The sequence below is a fragment of the Palaemon carinicauda genome, unplaced genomic scaffold (assembly GCF_036898095.1).
Source record: "Palaemon carinicauda isolate YSFRI2023 unplaced genomic scaffold, ASM3689809v2 scaffold16, whole genome shotgun sequence".
NCBI lineage: Eukaryota > Metazoa > Arthropoda > Malacostraca > Decapoda > Palaemonidae > Palaemon > Palaemon carinicauda.
This window is the reverse complement of record NW_027169147.1, coordinates 387666-411830: the sequence shown is the minus strand read 5'-3', so window position 1 is coordinate 411830 and position 24165 is coordinate 387666. Positions and strand designations below refer to the sequence as shown.

Genomic DNA, 24165 nt, shown 5'->3' with positions numbered 1-24165 from the left:
ATCAGAAAAGAGATAAGAAGGACCTTTTCACCGGGCGTCACAGGAATCTCCCCAGAAATAGATTTTTCCTTCGTCAAAATCCCTTTTCACAATAGTGAGTGGCATTTACAGATGATCTAACATATATGTATTTCTTCCCTTACAGGTTAAAAATATATATACCCAGAGATGTAGCTATGTTACAAAGATTCTTTTTGGGCTCAAGCCATGTCGTCCTGATGAAAGTTCCTATAAGTAGCTTCCTAAGGGATATATGTACTACAGTGATATTCCCAAAGAATTTTACCTTTAGGTATCCAGAATTCTAACTCCTGGAGCGAATATCCTTAAATTTCTCTCAAGGATATCGCATAATATCAGAGGACGTATTCTTGACACGCCACATAGCAATCTGCACCCCTAATAGCGTTAATGCTTCGAGGGGGGAAGTGGCAGAATAGAAGGGGAGCCGTATCAAGGTTACCCTTGTTCTCATACTATTGAGAATCACAACAGCGCCATATCCAAGATGGCAACCATTCCTTATTTTGTAGCAATTTCGCTCGGTGGTATTCCCTGTTGATCTGACATTTTCGATCAATTTCCAAGGATATTATTATGCTTTCTCCAGCTTCTTTCGCTTCTGAGAAGTTGAGTATTGAATCTTTACAATATGTGTTTTTAGTTCCTGTCTCACATTGAAATTGAAGTAATTTATTGTGATTATGAGCTAGGCCTGTTACCGGAGGCGCCATGGGCGCTGTCGTTCGTTGGGTGTGTTATTTAGTTAGTAGAACGACATTCCCGGTTTTTAAAAATAGCATTAATAATTCATTATGAAGCTATTTAGGCATTTTTATAATTGTAAAGATATCTAAAAGCATAAAAATTTTCCTTTTCCTGCTTCGATCGTATATGTCAGAGTTTCGGTGATATAGGTAACCGAGATCTCGCCTTGCGTAGGTAACCTAACCTAGGCAACATATACTTTCGACATTCCCCGGTTACCCTTGTGTACTGGTTATCAATTCATTGGAGATAGATATCTCCTGAAATTATTATATAACCGATATTCGTCTCTATTAGAGATTTAAGGGTAATCCCTCTTCCCTCTGAGTGTAGCCTTTGGCTACAACCCTAATGGGTCGGCCTTCAATTTTTAATTCAGGCATGACTAACCTAGGGTTTTTCTATCTCGTCCCTTAGCTACAGATGGCAAGTTTTGGGATTCGGTCAGGAAATCCGAGTATTTAGTCTTGTGTCGGCAGTCGGCTGGCAGGGTGAATAGTCATTCCCCTGCCAGCTAAGCTGCCGGCATAGGAGGCTATCCCTCCCTAGGCTACACCTGAAGTGGTTGTATGATGCCGCCATCTTCTCCCTGTGGCCAAGTAGACTACTCCTATGCTCGCTGACCCTAGGCTGAAGTGTAGTATCTTCTTAGGCCTAGGATGGCGTGGCACTGGAACTCTGTTTCTCCCTTGTTGAGAGGAGGTGGCACTGCTGCCATCCCCTTAACTGTATTGGCACACCCTAGGCTGGAGAATAGATGATTCTCCTGCTGCCTGGGATGGTGCCGATACTGAAACAGAGTTTCTTTAAGGTGTTTAGGTTTGGCAAAATTGCCAGCTCCTACCACACCTCATATAGGACCCTTTTTCCTCCCCCTCTGTCCTTTCATGGTATCGGTATCCTGCAACCTTACCGATGCTGGTGAGTTGCCGGTGACGGCCAGACTCCCTCCCCACTGCCGTTGTCTGGATGCTGGCGGCTATGACAGCTGCATGCAGCCATGACACCTGCCAGCGGCCAAGTTGGTTGCCGGCGACCATGTGTCTTTCATCTGTCGGCGGATATGACGGCTGGCGGCGGCGATACATACTGCTAGTAGCCATGCCAATTGCCGGCAGCCATGACGGCTGTCAGCGGCTGGAGGCAGCCATGATGACTGGGAATGGAAAGTCTCTTCTGTCTCTAAGGTTCTTCAGTTCTCCCTTGAACTGCTAACCACAAGTTCTATTGCCGGAGTAACGCCGGCCAGACTGGCACAGATAGGTGCTGACTCAGCCGGCAGCATGACGACTGTACTAGTACTGCCGGAGGCTAGCCTACCGGCAGTGTGTCGGCAGCACTTTGCGGGCAATAGTACTATGGCTGGATGGAAGCCTGAATGTTACATTCTCCCCTTCCATTTGAACCTTATTTCTGGGGAAAGGCAGTAAAATTAGACTTTACATCCTTAATTACTGTATACACAGTAATAGGTAGCCTTCACTCCATGCTATCTCTCTCACCTTTAGCTATCATGCTGTATGTGCCGGCAAGAACTAGCTATGCCGGCTGATCTACAGTATATGTTTATACAGGTAGTCGGTATATTTGCAGTGTAGGATATACTGCAGATAAAAAACTACTGTATATATTATGATAGTAGTTATCTCCAATATATCTTGGGTATCCCTACCCCTGTATTTGCTGAGCCCAATCCTATATTGAGAGAATATAACTTCTTCAATATTCTGATTAGAAATCAGTTTTTTAGATCACCTTACAATATTAAATATTTCAATGGCTGGGGTGTTACACTCCTAAGCCTTAAAGTGTGGAACCCTTATCTTGAGTCTCCCTGATCAGGAAACTCTATGATTTAATATTGTAAGGGAGGTCACAGCAAATAGGTTGGGTGGGATACAAAAATATATGTCTTTTATTTTTCTTAGTCCAGTTAGCATCATGCCAGCTGGACTGTGCCATCAGATGCTTGCCACAAAGGCAAAACGATGGCTGAACTACTTTATATATAATTATACAGTAGCCAGTAATTTGCAACATAGCATATGCTGCAAATAGAAAACTATAGTATGATTATACCGTAGTTATTTCTAACATATCTTATGTATCCTTGGTGAGCTTCTGCTGGTACCGCTCCTATATTGAAAGAATAGTATTTCTTCAATATTCTGATTGAGGGATCAGTCATCCTTACCCCAGAGTTAGAAATAAAAAGGGACAGTGACATACACTTTTTTACCCTTAAGAATTAGAACCCTTTTAGTTGGAGTTACCTCGGTAGAGGAATCTCCCCATAGCTAACACTGAGGGGAGGTAACAGCAGTTGCTTGCATGGGATACACAAGTATGTGTTTCCTACTATCCCTTTATAGCTTACTGTCCTAAGCTACTTTGTTAAAAAATGACTTTTACATATTGATTATCAGTGAGATAATCAATTATACTCATTTTGTTCTCTTTTCTTTACAGGAAGAACACCAGATGACTTGTGCTGCAGTCTTCTGCAAGATCAAGAGTGAAGGTTTTTATGGTCATAATACTAGCAGGTTTCATGCCCCCTGCAATATTATTTCCGAATCCCTACGTTATTGGGAGCCCGCAGGTTTGTAATGTATGTCAGACCTTATTGTCCGAAGGTTTCGAGAATCCCAAGTCTACAGAGACTAGGGATACAGCTCAAGACAAATTACGCAACTGGGTGAGAGGCTTCCACAAGATCTCTCCGGGACCTTACCTACCTAATGATAGGATGCGTAAGCTACTATTTCAGAAGGCAAGTAAGGAAAATGTGGTGCCCCAGGCACTAATTACATCTCATGATGGCCAGATAGCCTTTGGGAAGGAGGGCAGGAAGTGCCCAGGGGAAGAAGGGAAAAATGTCGTGTCGGAATTGTTTCCGCCTATGCCGGCTCTAGAGCCATTGACGTCGACATCCTTATCTTCTACCCCTCTATTAGAGGGAATGGACCAAGTATGGGCACATGTGAATAATCTATTAGAGAGCTTTCACAAACAACACAAAAAGCAGGAAGTAAAATGCAAGATAGAGCCTAGTAAAGCTCCACCTGTCACTTCCCAAGGGTCATACAAACGACCCATGGATCAAGACCTCCCGACATGCTCCAAAACCAATCCCTGGAGGTTTGCGGAGCTGACGTCGATTTTAAATGGCAAACTCTACATCTCGGAGAAGATGGGTGCTGTTCCTTTGGACAAAATCCAATTTTGGCCAACCTTTGACGCTTTTCCTAATTGTTTTGTTCGACTGAAGGATGAATCAATGTCAAGAAAAGGAACGAAATCGAAGTAAGTCGTGATTCTCGACCATGATAAGACACAGGCTATCCTGTCAAGTAGCCTGGAAAATGCGGGTTACTCGGTGTCGAAGGTATCTACACTGGGTAACAGGCACCCTTCCTTTCTTGCTAACAGGCACCCTTCCTTTCTTGCTAACAGGCACCCTTCCTTTCTTGCTCCTGCTTCAATTTCATTCCCCTTTCATTTAAATCTGTAGAAGATTAGATGCGGATGTCGCCAGTCGACAATTTGACGAAGTTCTCCCTAAACTATCAGTTTCTCTTGTATAATGAACAAGAGACAAAGGAGAGACTTGCAGCCTCCCTATCCCTACAAAACTACTTAGAGTTTCGTTCATCCCATCGGAGTACCCCAGACATGCTCATGGTCTTAGCCAAAATGCATATGCTACCTTAGTAAAAGACCTTTACGCCTTTATGAAGGCTTGGAGAGCATGTAGGGAGTTTACATGAGACAAGAAAGCTAATATCTTCCAACATCTGGGGTAAAGACCTCTTCCCAGATGAGGTAGTTAGGGAAGTGATTAAGAATGCCACCACGGAGAACGTAGGTCTTCTCCAAAAGTGGGGCATCCTTTCAAAGAGAAAGTCTTCCATGGTTGTGGGTCCCCAACCTAAACGGAAGACGGGAAAGTCCGGAAATATACTTTGGGCTGTTCAACAACATCTCACGGCTGCAACGAACGTGATGCCACAGGCAGGTGGTCAAAAATTTAATACTACTGGTCATTCAAAGTGTGGGATATGGTACATTGGTAGGAAGTTCTATTAACCATAATAATTACCTGGAACATAGATGAACAATTGTTAGTAATTATTTCTCAGCTGATCCCATCTGATGTCGTCAATATTGGCTTGATGGGTAATAAAACGTTGGTATTCTAAAAATACGTTTAATGTATAAAAGACTACATTGTACTGTGTTTACTCTGTGACAGCTAACTCCCAAGTGTATATGGAGCGTCTTACACAATCTGCCAAACCAAAACATTGCTAAACAAAAGAGCATCGCTCTGAAAAGACTTAAATCCTACTCCAGTACAAATCATAAAGAATCACATCCTATCTTTGAGGTAATCAACAAATGTTTGAATCCTAATACCAAAACAAATCATTACTCTTATGTACAAAGCATAACATGTCTTATTCATGCAATATGATGCAATGTTGCGCAATACCTGCAACACTTGAAATAACATAGTACATTACAATAATACATAACACGAAGCATAGAGATGCTTCTGGTAGGAGGGAGGTTCCTTCAGGATCGTTGGACCTTCGATCCTTGGGTCCAAGGCCTAATCAAGATGGGACTATGATGGGAAGTAGAAATGCCTCCACCATCATTTCCTTAACCCCTCCTACAGTCCAAAACCCTCCTGGAGGAGTATACCTAAGAGCTCTAGAGCATACAGGTGGTAAGGAAACAATAATCCATCTTATTCCAGGGAAGGCTGTTTGGTGTTCACAAGAAGGACTCAAGAAATCTCAGAGTCATTCTGAACTTGTCGCCAATCGGCAAATTCAAATAAAACAGCGAGTTCAGAATGTTAATCCTTCTGAACCCTTGGACCCTGTGTCAAAAGGGGGTGTTTGTAGTCTTGCCAGACCTGAAAAATGTCCCTTGGCAACTTCCAGCCAATCCCGCCATCCACTCCAATCTAGGATTCAAGTTACAGAAGGTAATGTATATCCTAGGAAAGATACATGTTGGGCTAAACAGTCCTAAATATCTTCATAGGATTGGCAGACTTTGTCATGCAATAACCAAGCCTAGAAATGGTTCAGGCAACAATGTACCTGGACAAGAAGTTGGGGTGGGCAGCACCGGAAGTGGCTGGTCTATGAACATCCAAGGAGATGAACCGGTTCCCGGAACATCGCGGATGCAAGATAAGCCTCAAGAAGTCTCAATTTTCTCCAGCTCAAAGGTTTCAATGACTGTAAAATCATTGAAGTCTGTAGTCACACCAACTCTCCTTTTCCATAGGAATATAAAAGGAGATTGTAAGGTCGGTCAAGAGACTCGGGTAATCAGTCAGATTCCCAGGATGTTAACAAGGAGGAGTCCTGAACTCTCTCCAGTTCGCAATAGTGACAGAGCACAGCTGAAAGATGCGTCAAGAGTCTGGAGAAGATACGCATCGAACGCTTGAAGAGATCTAAAAAGACCAATATAGGTGCTTCCTTAATCTCTTCTCTAACAAAGGTTCAAGTCCGAAAGTCCCAAGACCATGTTGGTCCTGTCAGGAGTGGGGAAGCTCTCTCCACACAGATCAGACTTCCTTTGACTGATCTGGAACACAGAAGCGATAATGAGACATCGCAAGCGACAATGCTAGAAAATGTCTCATACGGTATAGGTAACGTTAACCATCCCTTACCTAAAGGAATGGCACCTATCAGCGGTTCATTTACAACCGATCCACAATGTGATAGTGGATGCTCTATTTCGGCTAAAGCCAATAGAGTTGGAATGGTCCACGGACGCAGACCTATTCCCTCCCAGATGGGATAAAGTCCCAGAACTGCAAATCGACCTCTTCATCACGAGCGTCTTCAAGAAACTACCACGATATGTAGCCCCATATGAGGACCCTCTAGTGGAATTAACAGACATCATGTCTCTGGTATAGAAGGGATGGAGTCAGATATCCTGATTCAGCCCATCCAATAGCCTGCTGAAGGTCCTCAACATGCTGAGATCCTTCCAAGGGGGAGTAGCTCTATTGGCTCCCAAGTAGCCCAAGAACAATCTGTCCTCTTTAGTGAAGGAACTGAAGCTGAGGCTGGCCCTAGTTCTGAACCCAGGAATATATTAGAAGGTTCAGAAGTGATTGCCTTCAATTTATCCCGGAGAACCTGAACCCTTCATTTCACGATTTCCTTGCCCTTGCGGTTAGGAAAAGATTTAGGATCTCAGAAGGCAATATAGAATTCTTAGAAGAATACAAATCTAAGTCAACGAGAAGACAATAAGAGTCTTCTTGGAAAAAGTGGGTTGCTTTTGTTAAAGCAAAAGGACCGAAAGAAATTTCAAAGAATTTCTGTCTGTCCTTCTTTGTCCACCTTCATAATCAAGGCCTGGCGGCCAACACGATAACTACGTGCAAATCAACCTTGACTAGACCTCTTCTATATGCCTTTCAAGTAGATCTGTTGAATGAAATCTTTAATAAGATTCCAAAGGCATGTGCAAGGCTTAGGCCTGCACCACCACCAAAGCCCATCTCATGGTCTTTGGATAAGGTCCTACATTATGCCTCATCTATGAACAATGAAGATTGTTCCCTTAAGGATCTAACTCAAAGTTATTTTTCTGTTCGCTATAGCCTCAGGGGCTAGAGTTAGTGAAATAGTGCCCCTATCTAGAGACAAAGGCCACATTCAGTTTACAGAAGCGGGAGAACTGAACCTCTTTCCTGATCCAACCTTTCTTGCTAAGAACGAGCTACCCACTAAGAGGTGGGGGCCCTGGAGAATCTGCCCTTTGAAGGAAGATGTCTCTCTATGTCCAGTAGAGTGTTTAAAGGTCTATCTTCGTAGAACTTCAGACTTCAGGGGAGGACAGCTTTTTAAAGGAGAAACCTCTCGATCAAACTTATCCCTGAAACAACTGAGGGCGAAGCTCACCTTCTTTATTCGTAGAGCAGATCCTGACAGTACAGTACTCCCACAGGTCATGATCCAAGAAAAATTGCTTTATCACTGAACTTCTTTCAGTATATGGACTTTAAGCGTCTTCGTTCATTCACTGGATGGAAATCATCCAGAGTGTTTTACAAACACTATGCTAAGCAGGTCCATGAACTGAAGCACATGTGGTGGCGGCAGGTAGCGTATTAAAACCTGCCGTCTAATTCTGCGATGAACGGTTAGTTGACTGGGACTGTCAATTAAAAGGAGAGGGGGGTCATCACTTGTAGTGTGAACTCCTTTTGAATAAGTGTTACCATGGTGACACTTACTCTGTTAAAAATCCCAGGTGTGGAATTATACAGGTATAGGTCCAACTCGGCCCATAACCATCTCGGCCCATTCAATGTAACCAACTCGGCCCATCGCCTGTGCCAAGTCGGCCCATTTGTGATAGCCAACTCGGCCCATTTTTGACAGGTCAGATCAGATCAAATGAAGTCGTCCAGTATAGCTTTTGCAACAGCACACGCACAGCAATATCCCGCAATGATAAGTGTAAAGGTTTTATTATTCATTTCCAAACATTATTTAATGGCTATAATAACAACTGCATTTAGAAACAATTATTGGACAACTCGTTTCCCTAAACATTATAAATCCTTTGGTTGTTGTTAAATTGTTTGAAAAGAAAGAAATACTGAGAGAGAGGGGACCGGATGGAGGGAGATACACACGCACACATACATACAGAGAGAGAGAGAGAGAGAGAGAGAGAGAGAGAGAGAGAGAGAGAGAGAGAGAGAGAGAGAGAGAGAGGCTGGTTAGGAACCTTCTTTATACAAGCACTTAAGTGTCTCTTAAGTGCCTCATTGCCTCATTGTAATAGTTGTTTCGTATATGTAGTTCAAGGCTTTGAATAATTTTCGAAACTGAACCATAGCTTATATAATTGATATGGTTATGAACCTACTGCTAGACTTCAAGCAGCTAGGACAACATGGCTGACCAGTGCTTGATATGCTGTGAAACTATCCGTCCCCGTCAGGTAAGAAGATTTACCTTTAAAGTAAATAAATAGTACTCCAATGACATATATTTTAATTTGTATAGAATTTTGGCATTATGCCAGTCACTGGGGTACTAAGGCCATTCAGCGCTGAAATAGAAATTGACAGTAAAAGGTTTGAAAGACGTAACAGGAGGAAAACCTCGCAGTTGCACTCTGAGACAATTGTTAGGTGTTTGTGGACAGTAAGAAGGAAATGTCATATATTAACTTTGTACTCACAATGTCATGTGTAACGTGTTCTTTACATATGACAGGAAGCACTGCAATGTGATGGATGTAGCTACTGGCAGCATCGGACCTGTGGAAGTGGGATCACCCGGGAGCAATACAGGGCTGCTGTTAAAGAAGGTTATATTGACTGGATGTGTCACATGTGTATTCAAGAAAATCAGAGTCCGGGGGAAACTTGTGTAGTTTCGAGCGCAAACACGGAATATTTTGAGGATGCAGTGGCAATGAGTAATGTGAATACCGAGAGTCTAGATTCATTTGAAGGTGGAGTGTCAAATATCAGTGGTGCTTCTTCAATTGAGGATCCTACACCAATGGTAATGTCCCCCTCAAGGGAGACAGTAACATATGAAAAGATTGAATCATCTTCACAAAGAGGAAATTCGAAACTTATTGACAGCACCGGCTACTCTTACACACTAAAAAGAAAAAATAACGTGAGTATTCATTGGCGGTGTGTGGTTAGAAACAAAAAAATCTCATGCATGGCGGCAGTAAAAGAAGTGGGTAACACTTTTATTAGAGGGCATGCTGAACACTGCCATCCACCTGAGACCAGCTGTACTGTAAAAAGTAAGGTGTGTACACTCGTGAAGCAAAAGGCAATGGAAGACGTCTTTCGGCCTGCTTCTGATATTGTTGACGAGGTACTTCGGGAGCAAGTAAATCCTACCATTCCTGTTTCATGTCTACCGGCTCCATTTAATCTTGCTAGGCAGGGAAATCGTAAACGGAAGGCAAATCGACCACGAGAACCACAAGACCTCGATTTCGAAATTAGCGATGCCCACATTCCTGAACACTTTTTGCAACGGGACATTACTGTCGGAGAAAGACGGCATTTGATATTTGCCACAGATGATCAACTTAAGTTACTATCTAAAGCGAAGCAGTGGTATGCTGATGCTACTTTTAAAATAGTACGCAAACCATTTACACAACTGTTCAGCATCCATGCATTTGTGAAATATGATGGGCAATTGAAGCAAGTTCCCCTTTTGTTTGCGCTTATGTCAGGAAAAAGGTGCAGAGACTACAAAAAAGTTCTCTGTGAAATAAGAGAACTGATAGGTGGGCATGCCCTTAAAGTTGAAGAAGTTTTAATTGACTTTGAAGGCAGTGTATGGCGTGCTATTCCCGACATTTTACCAAATGTTACGATCCATGGTTGTGCTTTCCACTGGGGCCAGGCTGTATGGAGGAAAGTGCAAGAATTAGGCCTTCAAAGTTCTTACACAAACGACGTCGGCACTTACAAGTTTTTAAGGCAGTTGTTGTCGCTCCCATATATGCCACAGGAACATATAGAAGAGCTTTTTATCAGGTTTTATAGGAAAGCTGCAGGGGTGAATGAACTCATAAGCCTTTTAAATTACGTGAAAAAGACGTGGATCAATTCTGCAATATGGCCTCCTCACACGTGGTGCGTCTTCGGTCGGAGCATCAGAACAAATAATGATGTTGAGGGATGGCATAACAGAATAAACTTAAAGGCAAGGAAAGGAAACTTAAATTTTTATTTACTTTTAAAGCTCCTACATGATGAGGCAAACATAGTTAATTTACAGGTGTGGCTGCTGTCAGAAGGGAAGGTTTTGAGAAAGCAGCAACATAAGTATAATAAACACCACGGCCAACTTGTAAAACTATGGGACGAATATAATAATAATGAAAGATCGGCCAGACAATTACTGAAGGCAGTTTCTCATCATATTGCTGTCTATGTTTCGTAATATGTACATTATTACTTTTAGAAGCTTTTAGCAATGTGCTTTACTTTTTATTATCATATTATTTAACAAAGACTACTCTTTCTATTTTCAAACTGTTTTTACTTACCTCAGAGATTTATTTAGCAATGTGTTTTACTTTTTATCATTATATTATTTATAAAGACTACTCTTTCTATTTTCAAACTGTTTTTACTTACCTCGGAGATTTATTTACAAAGTTACTTGGAAAGAGATAAACGAGACTTTTCTCAGGTCTGATCTCGAAATAGAACAAAACATAATAAAAGAAAATAACACACAATATAATGATATAAAATAGCTTTAATAACATAAATTTGGATGTGGGCCGAGTTGGTATATAGAGGGCCGAGCTGGTAGTGGGCCGAGATAGCAATGGACCGAGTTGGTAGTCAAAATGGGCCGACTTGGCGATGGGACGAGTTGGCGATGGGACGAGTTGGACTACAATAATTATACAGATAGCATTAGTTCCGTGTGTACGTAGTACACAGTGTTGATAGAATGTAACCGGTACAGAATTTACGAAGAAAAATTTTATTATAAAATTTTTTTCAATCAGAGTGGCCCTCACCATATCTTTTCCTTTCAAGAAAGAAATATAAATTCTGTATATGTTACGTGTATAATTCCGTTATCATGCTACATTCGTTTGACTGGTTAAGTCATTTAGTCATTTATTGGGAATAAATGTCTATTAGAATGTATTTGCGTCCTAATTCGCCTGACAATTGCATGTGTAAAATGGCAGTTCTTTATCTTACTAAAGTAAGTATTCTTCATATAGTTGTATGTTCACAAACAATAGATATAAGAGACACTGATATTGATTCGGCAATATATACAAACTATGAGACGGTTTGTATATTTAGTGTATCCTTATGTTGGTTCATACAATATATGCTAACCTTGAGGCCCCTTTCCTACTGTCTAGTATGACTCTTCCCTGTAGAGGGCAGGAAGCACTAACATCGTTTATGATTAGTGAAGATGACGGATAACGGTAACCTCATTTGTCTCAATTGGTCCATATGACCATAGATATGTTGTCCCAAGATTAAGGCACTCATGAAAATCAACAGATACATTAATGCTCTGGTACGCTTCCATCAGGATGACATGGCTTGAGCCCAAAACACGGATTTTGAGCGAAGCGAAAAATCTATTTTTGGGTGAGATGGCCATGTCGTCCTGATGGACCCACCCTTCTTTTATAAAAAGAAAAGACCTTCACAGTATCCCTCCCGAAGTACTGTATCTGTAGCACCTTGCTCAATGCTACAAGGAATGTTCGCCATCTTAGATATGGCGCTGTTGTGATACTCAATAGTATGAGAACTAGGGTAACCTTGATACGGCTCCCCTTCTATTCTGCCACTTCCCCCTCAAAGCGTTAACGCTATTAGGGGTGCAGATTGCTATGTGGCGTGTCAAGAATATGTCCTCTGATATGCGATATCCTTGAGAGAAATTTAAGGATATTCGCACCAGGAGTTAGAATTCTGGATACCTAAAGGTAAAATTTTCTGGGAATATCACTGTAGTACATATATCCCTTAAGAAGCTACTTATAGGAACTTCCATCAGGACGACAGAGCCATTTCCCCCAAAAATAGAATTTTCGCGTCCGTTTTTATGATACATTTTGCTTTTTGCATTTTTATATTTGTCTATAAAAATAAAATACATATAAATGTATCTGTGCCTTTCATGAATACGAATAAACGATCCAAAGCCCTTTTTTTTTTTCTTAAAATAATATGCTTGAGAGTAAAACCTCTGAAAGAACAACCTGGTAATCTTTACAAGTTCCACATTGTTCTTACAGAATACAAACTTTGACGCCTTATAGTCGATATCGACAATTTCCCTGCAGGGGGCAGGAAGCCCTAAGTTAGTTCCAAAATTAATGTCTTATATATAAGGTCTGGGAGACCATATAAGGAACTCAGTCAAAGTAAAGGCACTTATACAAACCCACATATGTAGTACTTTCAAGTAATTCTCTGGTAAACTTCCATCAGGAAGACATGGCTGAGCCCAAAAAACAAATTTTGAGCAAAGCGAAAAATCTACTTTTGGGTAATATGGCCAAGTCATCCTGATGGACCCTCCCTTCTTTCAAAAAGGAGTATACAACTATGTAATGAAAGACCCCACCCGAAACTATTCTATCTGCGGCTATCCATGCTTAAATGCAACAAGGAATAGTTACGCCGTAGTAGTACTGGGAGCGGAGCCACCGGGTAACCTTGATAACGGCTCCCCTTCATTTTCGCCACTCTTCCCCCTCTAAGCGTAAAATCTATTCGGGGTGAAGATTGCCATGTGTCGTATCAAGAAATACGTACCTTGATATTATGCGATATCCTTAAAATTTATATTAAGGATACTCGCGCCAGGAGTTAGAATTCTGGGAACCTATGGTTAATTCTCTGGGAGTATCACTTTAGCCAAATATCACTTAGAAAGCTACCTAAAGGAACTTTCCATAAGGACAACATGGACATATCACCCAAAAAAATAGATTTTTCGCTTTGCTGAAAATACGTTAATAATGCTAAAACAAGAAATTTGAAAATACTTTTTATTTTTCCTAACTATACAAACCTGGAGCTCTTTACACTGGAGCTGCCTTTTGGGAACAGCTGGAATTAGCTGTAAAACTTTGAGCTACTTAGCGAAGGGAGAGCAAGAGTTGGACCAACCACCCTGCCCACACCAGCACTTGTATCTGAACTTCACTTTGCAATTGGGGCAAAACTTCCTGGGGGGAAGGTGATGGCAGGACCAGTGTGTGTTCAGAGCTTCATGATTGTATATAGGAAAAAATAAAAATGATTTCCAAATCTGTCATTTGTTACAGTGCTATATACAAACCCCTACGATCTTTACAGTGGAGACTCACCGTTAGGTGGGTGTAAGTCCAAAAAACTAACTGGCTAGTGCCTGACCTGAGGTGCTACTCTAAGCTTAGCATAAGCGGTTTAGAGGCACCATGTCACCTCGTCGACTCTGAGAGCTAACGGCCTGGGCAAACGTGCGAAGGGGTGTGAACTTTCATCTGTAATCTCTGCTGTTTTTTCTTTTTTATTCCAGATCACAATATCAGATTTTATAGCAGCTCCTTCTATGATGATTCTTGAGGAAACCTTCCGACCAAAAAGCTTTACCACAGTCCTTGCACTTGACTGGTTTCCCTTCCATGTGAGTTCTTCTTAAATGTTTATCGAGTCTTTCTTTTATATCAAATGTTTTGCCACATTCATGACATTGGAATAGATCTCTCATGTGATTTCTTATGTTTAGTGAAACAGTTTTTCGAAGTAAAGAATTCGCTACAGACATTGCACTTGTATGGCCTCTCTCCTGTGTGAATTCTTAAATGTTTAGTGAGAGATTGTTTTGTAATAAATGTTTTGCTACAGATATCGCACTTGTATGGCTTCTCTCCCGTGTGAATTCTTAAATGTCCAGTGAGATGGTGTTTCAAAGTAAATGCTTTGCTACAGACATCACAATTGTATGGCTTCTCTCCCGTGTGAATTCTTAAATGTTCAGTGAGCCTTAGTTTTGTAGTAAATGTTTGGCTACAGACATCGCACGTGTATGGCTTCTCACCCATGTGAGTTCTTAAATGTTTAATGAGTCTTTGCTTTATGGTAAATGCTTTGCAACAGACATCGCACTTGTAAGGCTTCTCTACCGTGTGAATTCTTAAATGTTTAGTGAGAAGTTGATTCATAGTAAATGCTTTACTACAGACATTGCACTTGTAAGGCTTCTCTCCCGTGTGAATTCTTAAATGTCTAGTGAGAAGTTGATTCATAGTAAATGCTTTGCTACAGACATTGCACTTGTAAGGCTTCTCTCCCGTGTGAATTCTTAAATGTCTAGTGAGATGTGCTTTTGTAGTAAATGTTTTGCTACAGACATTGCATTTGTATGGCCTCTCTCCAGTGTGAATTCTTAAATGTGCATCGAGATGTGCTAATCTAGTGAATGTTTTGCTACAGACATTGCATTTGTATGGATTCCCTTCCATGTGAATTCTTAAATGTGTAGTGAGATTTTGTTTTGAAGTAAATGTTTTGCTACAGACATTGCATTTGTATGGCTTCTCTCCCACGTGAACTGTTAAATGTCTAATGTGAAGTTGTTTTGTAGTAAATGCTTTGCTACAGACATTGCACTTGTAAGACTTCTCTCCCGTGTGAATTCTTAAATGTTCAATGAGACGTCCTTTTGCATTAAATGTTTTGCTACAGACATCGCACTTGTATGGCTTCTCTCCCGTGTGAATTCTTACATGTATAGTGAGATGTGCTTTTGTAGTAAATGTTTTGCTACAGATATTGCATTTGTATGGATTCCCTTCCATGTGAATTCTTAAATGTGTAGTGAGATTATATTTTAAAGTAAATGTTTTGCTACAGACATTACATTTGTATGGCTTCTCTTCCATATGAATTCCTAAATGTCCAGTGAGAAGTTTTTTTGTAGAAAATGCTTTGAAACAGACATTACATGTGTATGGCTTCTCTCCCGTGTGAATTCTTGAATGTAATGTGAGACTATATCTATCACGAAACATTTTCCCACATTCACTGCATGTGCATTGCTTTCTAGCTAGAGCATTGGAGTCAACATTACCAAAGATCCTTTTTTTCATCTGCTTCTCATTTATTTGATTCACCTCTTGATTCAAAATATCTTTTTGTAATAATTCTCTTCCACTGATCACACATGAAAGTCTTCCCTTATCTTTTCCTTTATCCTCTTTCACAGCTGTTCCTACGTAAGTGTCTACACTTTCCTCCTCGTTGACGTCCCCTTTACAACTTAATGAACCGTTTTCACTCAATGATGCATCGTACTCGTAGGAATTTTTCAAGTTGCTTTCGCTGGAATCAAATATTTCTGGCTCTACTTTGACTTCCATTTTTGGATCCAAGAAAAGAGCGCCATCATTAAAGAGAGCAACACTGCCAGACATATCATTATTTTCTGGATTGACTGCAAGTGAAAGTGGATCTTCAATTTCACTTTTCATTGAAAATTCAAAAGGTGGTTCAGAATTCATCATCCTCTCCCTATCACAAAATGAAACACCCCTAAATATTATTTTCAATAGACTTCAAAGAGGAAATTTAGACTAAACTTCCCATTCTCAGACATCATACGGTACAACATATACTTCCAACATGACCCTTTCTTTTCCCGTCTTACGTCTCTTGCATATACCTTCGGTAGCTTACAAACTTTAGCAGCAAGAGGTGGATGATTCCTTCCTTTGGGATGAAAAGTCTGAAATAATAGAAAACTATAATCAGCTGGAGAAGATTACAATGAAAATATGAAAAATTTATAAGTAATTTGTATATTTCATAAAATACAAATCTTTAACCCTGGATAGGTACGGTGGGTCGTTCGCGACCCCGAGCGTCAAAAAAAAACAGGTTTTTCTCACGTGACTCAGCCCCGTGACTGAATTTGTGGGTGATCGACCTGCAGGAGGTGTCTCCCCTACACGCTCTAGTAGTGTCCAGATGTGCATTGCTGTAGCTGTACTCCTTCCCCGATTTCTGAGACGAGTCGGGGTCGTTCGCGACCGAGTTTACCCTTCTAAGGTAGTTTGCATAATTATCAAAGTTATTACGTATTATGAAATTGTCGTAGAATGGTGCAACTTGTATAGGTTATCAGTTGTGGAAAGTGTTGGTGGATTGTTTGGCTACCATGTGCATGATTTTTTTTTTAGTTAAAATGTCGTTCATCACCACGAGGACCATTTTACCGCGATTGCCCCTTTTTCATTTTTTTTCATTTTTTTGCCAAGTCATTTTTCCGTAAGATATTGCCAAATAGTGTCGTAAAACTTTTGCTTGTTTAGTGTTGGAAAGTGTGTCTAGATGATCTGGCTACCCATGCATGACTTTGTTTTTGTCAGATACGACGTAGTTATTGGTATATCGGGTATTTAACTGCGGTTACCAATTTCTGTTTTTTTTCAATATTTGTAAAAATTACTACGTAGTAAGGAATTGCCGTATATTATTCATTTTTTTTTCATGTTTATGTGTTAGAAAGTGTGCCTTGATGGTTGGGCTAACACGTGCATGTCTTTTTTTTTATCTGAGATGCCGTATATTAGAATGTCGGGCATTTTACCGCGAGTACCCCTTTTTCATTTTTTTTCATTTTTTTGCCAAGTCATTTTTCCGTAAGATATTGCGAAATAGTGTCGTAAAACTTTTGCTTTTTTAGTGTTGGAAAGTGTGTCTAGATGATCTGGCTACCCATGCGTGATTTTGTTTTTGTCAGATACGACGTAGTTATTGGTATATTGGGTATTTAACTGCGGTTGCCAATTTCTGTTTTTTTTCAATATTTGTAAAAATTTACTACGTAGTAAGGAATTGCCGTATATTATTGATTTTTTTTTTTCATGTTTATGTGTTAGAAAGTGTGCCTTGATGGTTGGGCTAACACGTGCATGTCTTTTTTTTTATCTGAGATGCCGTATATTAGAATGTTGGGCATTTTTCCGCGAGTGCCCCTTTTTATTTGTTTTGCATTTTTTTGCTTAGTCATGTTACCGTAAGGAATTGGCAAGTAGTGTCGCAAAACTTATATTTTTATAGTGTTGGAAAGTGTTTCTAGATGATCTGGCTACCCATGCCTATTTTTTTTTTAGCCAGATATGGCGTATATATAAGTATGTGTTCGATTTTCCTGTGATTGCCATTTTTTCGTTTTTTCCCATTTCTTTCAAAATTACTACGTACTAAGGAACTATCACAGAGTAATGATTCATTTATATGTTTATTTGTCGGAAAATGTGCCTTGATGGTTTGCCTAGCACGTGGCTGAAATTTTTTTTTTCTGAAATGCCGTATATTAGAATGGCCATTTTTCCACGAGTGCCCCTTTTTATTTGTTTTGCATTTTTTTGCTTAGTCATGTTACCGTAAGGAATTGGCAAGTAGTGTCGCAAAACTTATAATTTTATAGTGTTGGAAAGTGTTTCTAGATGATCTGGCTACCCATGCCTATCTTTTTTTTTTTTAGCCAGATATGGCGTATATATAGGTGTGTTCGATTTTCCTGTGATTGCCATTTTTTCGTTTTTTCCCATTTCTTTCAAAATTACTACGTACTAAGGAACTATCACAGAGTAATGATTCATTTAGATGTTTATTTGTCGGAAAATGTGCCTTGATGGTTTGCCTAGCACGTGGCTGAATTTTTTTTTTCTGAAATGCCGTATATTAGAATGTTAGCCATTTTTCCGCGAGTGCCCCTTTTTATTTGTTTTGCATTTTTTTGCTTAGTCATGTTACCGTAAGGAATTGGCAAGTAGTGTCGCAAAACTTATATTTTTATAGTGTTGGAAAGTGTTTCTAGATGATCTGGCTACCCATGCCTATTTTTTTTTTAGCCAGATATGGCGTATATATAAGTATGTGTTCGATTTTCCTGTGATTGCCATTTTTTCGTTTTTTCCCATTTCTTTCAAAATTACTACGTACTAAGGAACTATCACAGAGTAATGATTCATTTATATGTTTATTTGTCGGAAAATGTGCCTTGATGGTTTGCCTAGCACGTGGCTGAAATTTTTTTTTTCTGAAATGCCGTATATTAGAATGGCCATTTTTCCACGAGTGCCCCTTTTTATTTGTTTTGCATTTTTTTGCTTAGTCATGTTACCGTAAGGAATTGGCAAGTAGTGTCGCAAAACTTATAATTTTATAGTGTTGGAAAGTGTTTCTAGATGATCTGGCTACCCATGCCTATCTTTTTTTTTTTTAGCCAGATATGGCGTATATATAGGTGTGTTCGATTTTCCTGTGATTGCCATTTTTTCGTTTTTTCCCATTTCTTTCAAAATTACTACGTACTAAGGAACTATCACAGAGTAATGATTCATTTAGATGTTTATTTGTCGGAAAATGTGCCTTGATGGTTTGCCTAGCACGTGGCTGAATTTTTTTTTTCTGAAATGCCGTATATTAGAATGTTAGCCATTTTTCCGCGAGTGCCCCTTTTTATTTGTTTTGCATTTTTTCGCTTAGTCATGTTACCGTAAGGAATTGGCAAGTAGTGTCGCAAAACTTATATTTTTATAGTGTTGGAAAGTGTTTCTAGATGATCTGGCTACCCATGCCTATCTTTTTTTTAGCCAGATATGGCGTATATATAGGTATGTGTTCGATTTTCCGGTGATTGCCATTTTTTCGTTTTTTCCCAATTCTTTCAAAATTACTACGTACTAAGGAACTATCACAGAGTAATGATTCCTCTAGATGTTTATATGTCGGAAAACTTTGTTTACTTTTTTTTTTGATTGAATATCATCAAATTTTTTTAGCTAAAATATTATATTGTTTTACATTTTTTTTTTTCGATTTTATTTCCCTTCAAAAAATTTTTTTTGGGTCAGAATTTTAATTTTATAGTCTTAAAATAATCGACAATTATCCAGCAACCCACCATACAATTTTTATGCATATCCAATAATAATTAGATTAGTAAATAACACCTTGAAATTGACATACCCTTCCTACATTTCAAGTGGCAGATTAGGGAGTCTGAGTCAGTGTGGTTGGCGGCCATTTTGTGGACATATCCGAAGCGTAAGCTGCCCTATCTATATATATTCTTGTTCCCTATAGAATTTGTGATATTTTGGTATATTTTTACCTGCATAAATATCATATTATATATTAAATATATGCATTTTTTTACGAAATTTCTAAGTACTCAAAAAATTACCTTTAGATATGGCCCCTGATATAAATGTAATTTACAAAATAATGAAGATTTTTTTACATATTTCTATTTTAGGATAACATATGTTTATTCCCTAAAAAAATTAGCCACTTCCTATTTCATTTGGGTACCCAAAAAAATTCATGAAATTTGGACAAATTTTTTTGGCCAAAAAAAGTTACCCTTTTTTTCTCATTTCAGATCTTCACCTCCATGGGTCTGACTTCATCCAAAATACATCAAGATGTGTCCTAAACATTCAAGAATCAATTCCTAAAAGGATTTGTGTATATATGTATAAACTTTTTTTTTATGAATTTTTATGTCAGGTCTTTTTTTTTTTCTACTTAATTTTTTAAAATATTTATAATAAATAGTTTTTCTGCAGATGAGTAGTATTTATCTTTACAGTTGTTTTAAGCATTCATTGAAGTTTTTTTTGGCAAAAGAAAAAAGGAGGTTACTGCAAAAACTGATTTTTCAAGAATTTTTTTTTGGCGTCGGGGTCGTTCGCGTCCGAGTATACCCTTAAAGGGGTGTCCGAGGAGCGTACCTATCCAGGGTTAATTATTTAATGGGGATTATCTTTCAGAGAAGCTGGAAGATTAGCCATTAGGACTTTAATGCAACGTGGCAACCACCCACCCACTAGGTAGTGGGAGGGTCGAGGGGGTATCCGGGATAACCGGGTACACCAACTAACACATTAGTGATATGTCACCATTTTTCATTGCAGGAAGTTCTTACGGGGGAGAAGTGATGGAGGGACAATTTGTATGATTAGCTAAAGATATGACAAATTCGTAGATAATTTGTATTTTACCTAACGATACAAACCTTGGCTATTTATCTACGGGTATTACTTTCTGCGATGCTGAAATAACGAGCCATTAAATTTTAACGAGGATTAACTACCCACACCGCTAGTTAGCGGGGATAGGGGAGGGTAGCTTGCTACCCCCCCCCCCTCTCACACCCCTGTGCTTGAGCTCACTTTGCTTGGAGGTAGGACTTCAAGGGGGATAGCGCTGGCGGGCAAGTTTGGTTAAATAGCTAAGGTTTTTATAGTTAGGAAAAATACAAATTATCTGCAAATCTGTCATTTGTTCCGTAACTGGAATACAAACCACACTATTTAATAGAGGTGACTCACCCATTAAGAAGGGTGGACATCCCAGCCAATCTGGCTTTTGGCTTTACCCAGGGGCTCCTTATCTGAGTGTATCAGTACTCAAAAAATAAGGAGTCCCTGCACCTCTCTAAAACCTTGCTATGTAAGGTCCATGGCGTACGCAAGCTGTGTGTTGAGGTATGCAGAAGTGTGACTGTCCTGGTATAGTTATTCTGAGTTCTTTAGAAGGAAACTGTGTAACTAGGACTTTCCCACTTATGATTTGCTCACAGCCTGATTCAAGGAACAATTAATTACAATGCAGCACGCTAAATTAATTGTGTATTCATTGCCAACGTATTTTTAAAACCTTTTTATTTTAAAAAAATTCCATGATAATCCATATATGTTTTGCTACGTAACGTTTTTTTATAATCTTTTCATTTTTCTGAACTGACTCGAATTCCTCCTTCCTGGGAATCGTGATTGAGGGAACAGGAAGACTTGGAAGGAATTCCTCTTCCTCATTGTCCATGAATAAATTGCTCACCTAATTATCGCCATTCATTTCTCTTTCTTTTCCCCGATGCGATTATAATACCAGCAGACCTAAAGGGCTGCGAGTTTAGGTCACTCAAATGAGACTTCTGAAATTTCCTGGGTCGCATAATTTCTCCATGTCGAATGTTATTACTTATGATCTGTTCTATTATGCTAAAATCTGTTTTCACTTATATAACGGTAATTGTAATGTGCACATTCCTTTGCTCTTTAATGCTTGTTTGTTTGTTCTGATGTGCAATTATCATTATAATTGTTATTCAAATTTATTCTTTATTATTACTACTATTTTATTATTATTATTATTTTCCTCTTCTTTGTATGAGGACGCAACAGTATTAGCCTTAATACTAGGTACACAAGGGAGCATGGTTTACCTGCAGTGGTTTGAGGTCACCTATGCATAGAACACAGGATGCTGCTTTCCCCAAGAGAGGGAAGAATGAAGAAAAGAATAAGGGCCAGTCAAACCTTTTCATTCACGCAGACTAAAACCGGGTAAGAATACCTCTCAACCCTCTGCTAGTTGTCCAATAAGGAGCTTGAGGTTTTAAACCAGCTGTTGTACAGCCAACACACGACCGATAGAGAACGTATCGGGTCTCCTGTGGGTTATGTCTTGCAAGTAGTGGGATGTGAATGTGGTCTGACGATTCCACACCCCAGCTTGAAGAACCTGCGTCACTGAGAAGTTTCTCTTAAATGCCAGGGACGTAGCTACGCCCCTGACATCATGAGCTCTGGGGCGACGTGACGGAGAAGGGTCTGGATTCACTGCATGGTCTATGACCTTGCAAATCCACGCTGAGATGGTGTTCTTGGTGACCCTCCTTTTGGTCCTTCCTGTGCTGACGAATAGTCCAGACACACGAAGATGGGCTGTGGCTGTTCTCTTAAGATACAGCCTCAAACTCCTCACTGGGCATAGTAAGAGATGGTTTGGGTCATCTGTTACAGTACGGAGACTAGAAATCCGGAAGGAGTTGAATCGTGGATCCGCTACTCCCGGGTTCTGAGTCTTAGCAATAAATTCAGGAACGAAGCTGAATGTTACTCTCCCCATTATTATTATTATTATTATTACTAGCCAAGCTACAACCCTGGTTGGAAAAGCAAGATGCTATAAGCCCAAGGACTCAAACAGGGAAAAATAGCCCAGTGAGGAAAGGAAATAAGGAAATAAATAAATGATGAGAATAAATTAACAATTTATCATTCTAAAAACAGTAACAGCGTCAAAACAGATATGTCCTATATAAACTATTAACAACGTCAAAAACAGACATGTCATATATAAACTATAAAACGACTCATGTCAGCCTGGTCAACATAAAAACATTTGCTCCAACTTTGAACTTTTGAAGTTCTACTGATTCAACTACCCGATTAGGAAGATCATTCCACAACTTGGTAACAGCTGGAATAAAACTTCTAGAATACTGTGTCGTATTAAGCCTCATGATGGAGAAGGCCTGGCTATTAGAATTAACTGCCTCCCTAGTATTACGAACAGGATAGAATTGTCCTGGGAGATCTGAATGTAAAGGATGGTCAGAGTTATGAAAAATCTTATGAAACATGCATAATGAACTAATTGAACAACGTTGCCAAAGATTAATATCTAGATCAGGAATAAGAAATTTAATAGACCGTAAGTTTCTGTCCAACAAATTAAGATGAGAATCAGCAGCTGAACACCAGACAGGAGAACAATAATCAAAACAAGGTAGAATGAAAGAATTAAAACACTTCTTCAGAATAGATTGATCACCAAAAATCTTATAAGACTTTCTCAATAAGCCTATTTTTTATGCAATTGAAGAAGACAGACAATGTGTTTCTCAAAAGTAATTTTTCTGTCGAGAATCACACCTAAAATTTTGAAAGAGTCATACAAATTTAAAGAAACATTTTCAATACTGAGATCCGGATGTTGAGGAGCCACCGTCCTTGACCTACTTACAATCATACTTGAGTTTTGTTAGGATTCAACTTCATACCCCATAATTTGCACCATGCACTAGTTTTAGCTGAATCTCTATTAAGGGATTCACCAACCCCAGATCTACATTCAGGGGATGGAATTGATGCAAAGAGAGTAGCATCATCTGCATATGCAACAAGCTTGTTTTCAAGGCCAAACCACATGTCATGTGTATATAGTATGAAAAGTAATGAGCCAAGAACACTACCCTGTGGAACACCGGATATCACATTCCTATACTCACTATGATGCCCATCAACAACAACTTTTTGAGATCTATTATTAAAAAATCAATACTAATGCTAAGAAACGACCCACCCACTCCATACTGTTTGATTTTTAAAACAGGGGCCTCATGATTAACATGGTCAAAGGCAGCACTGAAATGACAAATTCATAGATAAATTGTATTTTTCCTAACTATACAAACCTTAGCTATTTGATAGGGGTATTACTTTCGGCGTAGCTGAAATGATGAGCCATTAAAATTTAACGAGGGTTTACTACCCACACCGCTAGTTAGCGGAGGTAGGGGAGGGTAGCTTGCTACCCCTCCCCCCCTCACACACACCTGTGCTTGAGCTCACTTTGCTTGGAGGTAGGACTTCAAGGGGGACAGGGCTGGCGGGCAAGTTTGATTAAATAGCTAAGGTTTGTATACTTAGGAAAAATACAAATTATCTACGAATTTGTCATTTGTTCCGTAACTGGAATATAAACCACGCTATTTAATAGGGGTGACTCACCCATTAGGAAGGGTGGATGTCCCTGCCAATCTGGCTTTTTGGCTTTGCCCGGGGGCTTGTTATTTGAGTGTGTAAGCACCCAAGAAATAAGGAGTCCCTGCACCTCGCTAGAACCTTGCTACGCAAGGACTGCGGCCTACACAAGCTGTGTGTAAAGGTATGAAGAAGTGTGACAAGTCCTAGGAAGTTGTCCTGAAGTTCTTTAGATGGGAA

General features: G+C 39.6%; 2 protein-coding genes across 2 annotated transcripts in view; one reads left to right on the top strand and one right to left on the bottom strand.

Annotated features, from left to right (window-relative positions):
• Positions 1-8504: 8504 nt before the first annotated feature.
• Positions 8505-11914, top strand: LOC137635685 (uncharacterized). The gene has a single exon (XM_068368138.1). The coding sequence runs from the start codon at positions 9156-9158 to the stop codon at positions 10755-10757; it is 1602 nt and encodes a 533-aa protein (XP_068224239.1). The 5' UTR covers positions 8505-9155; the 3' UTR covers positions 10758-11914.
• A 1327-nt stretch (positions 11915-13241) lies between these two features.
• The window catches only part of LOC137635682 (zinc finger protein 665-like), a 73092-nt gene continuing 62168 nt past the window's right edge, over positions 13242-24165 (bottom strand). Inside the window, exon 3 of the mRNA XM_068368135.1 lies at positions 13242-16082. Within this exon, the coding sequence (XP_068224236.1) occupies positions 14041-15861 (1821 nt within the window). The 5' untranslated portion in view covers positions 15862-16082 and the 3' untranslated portion in view covers positions 13242-14040. The remainder of the gene's footprint in view (positions 16083-24165) is intronic.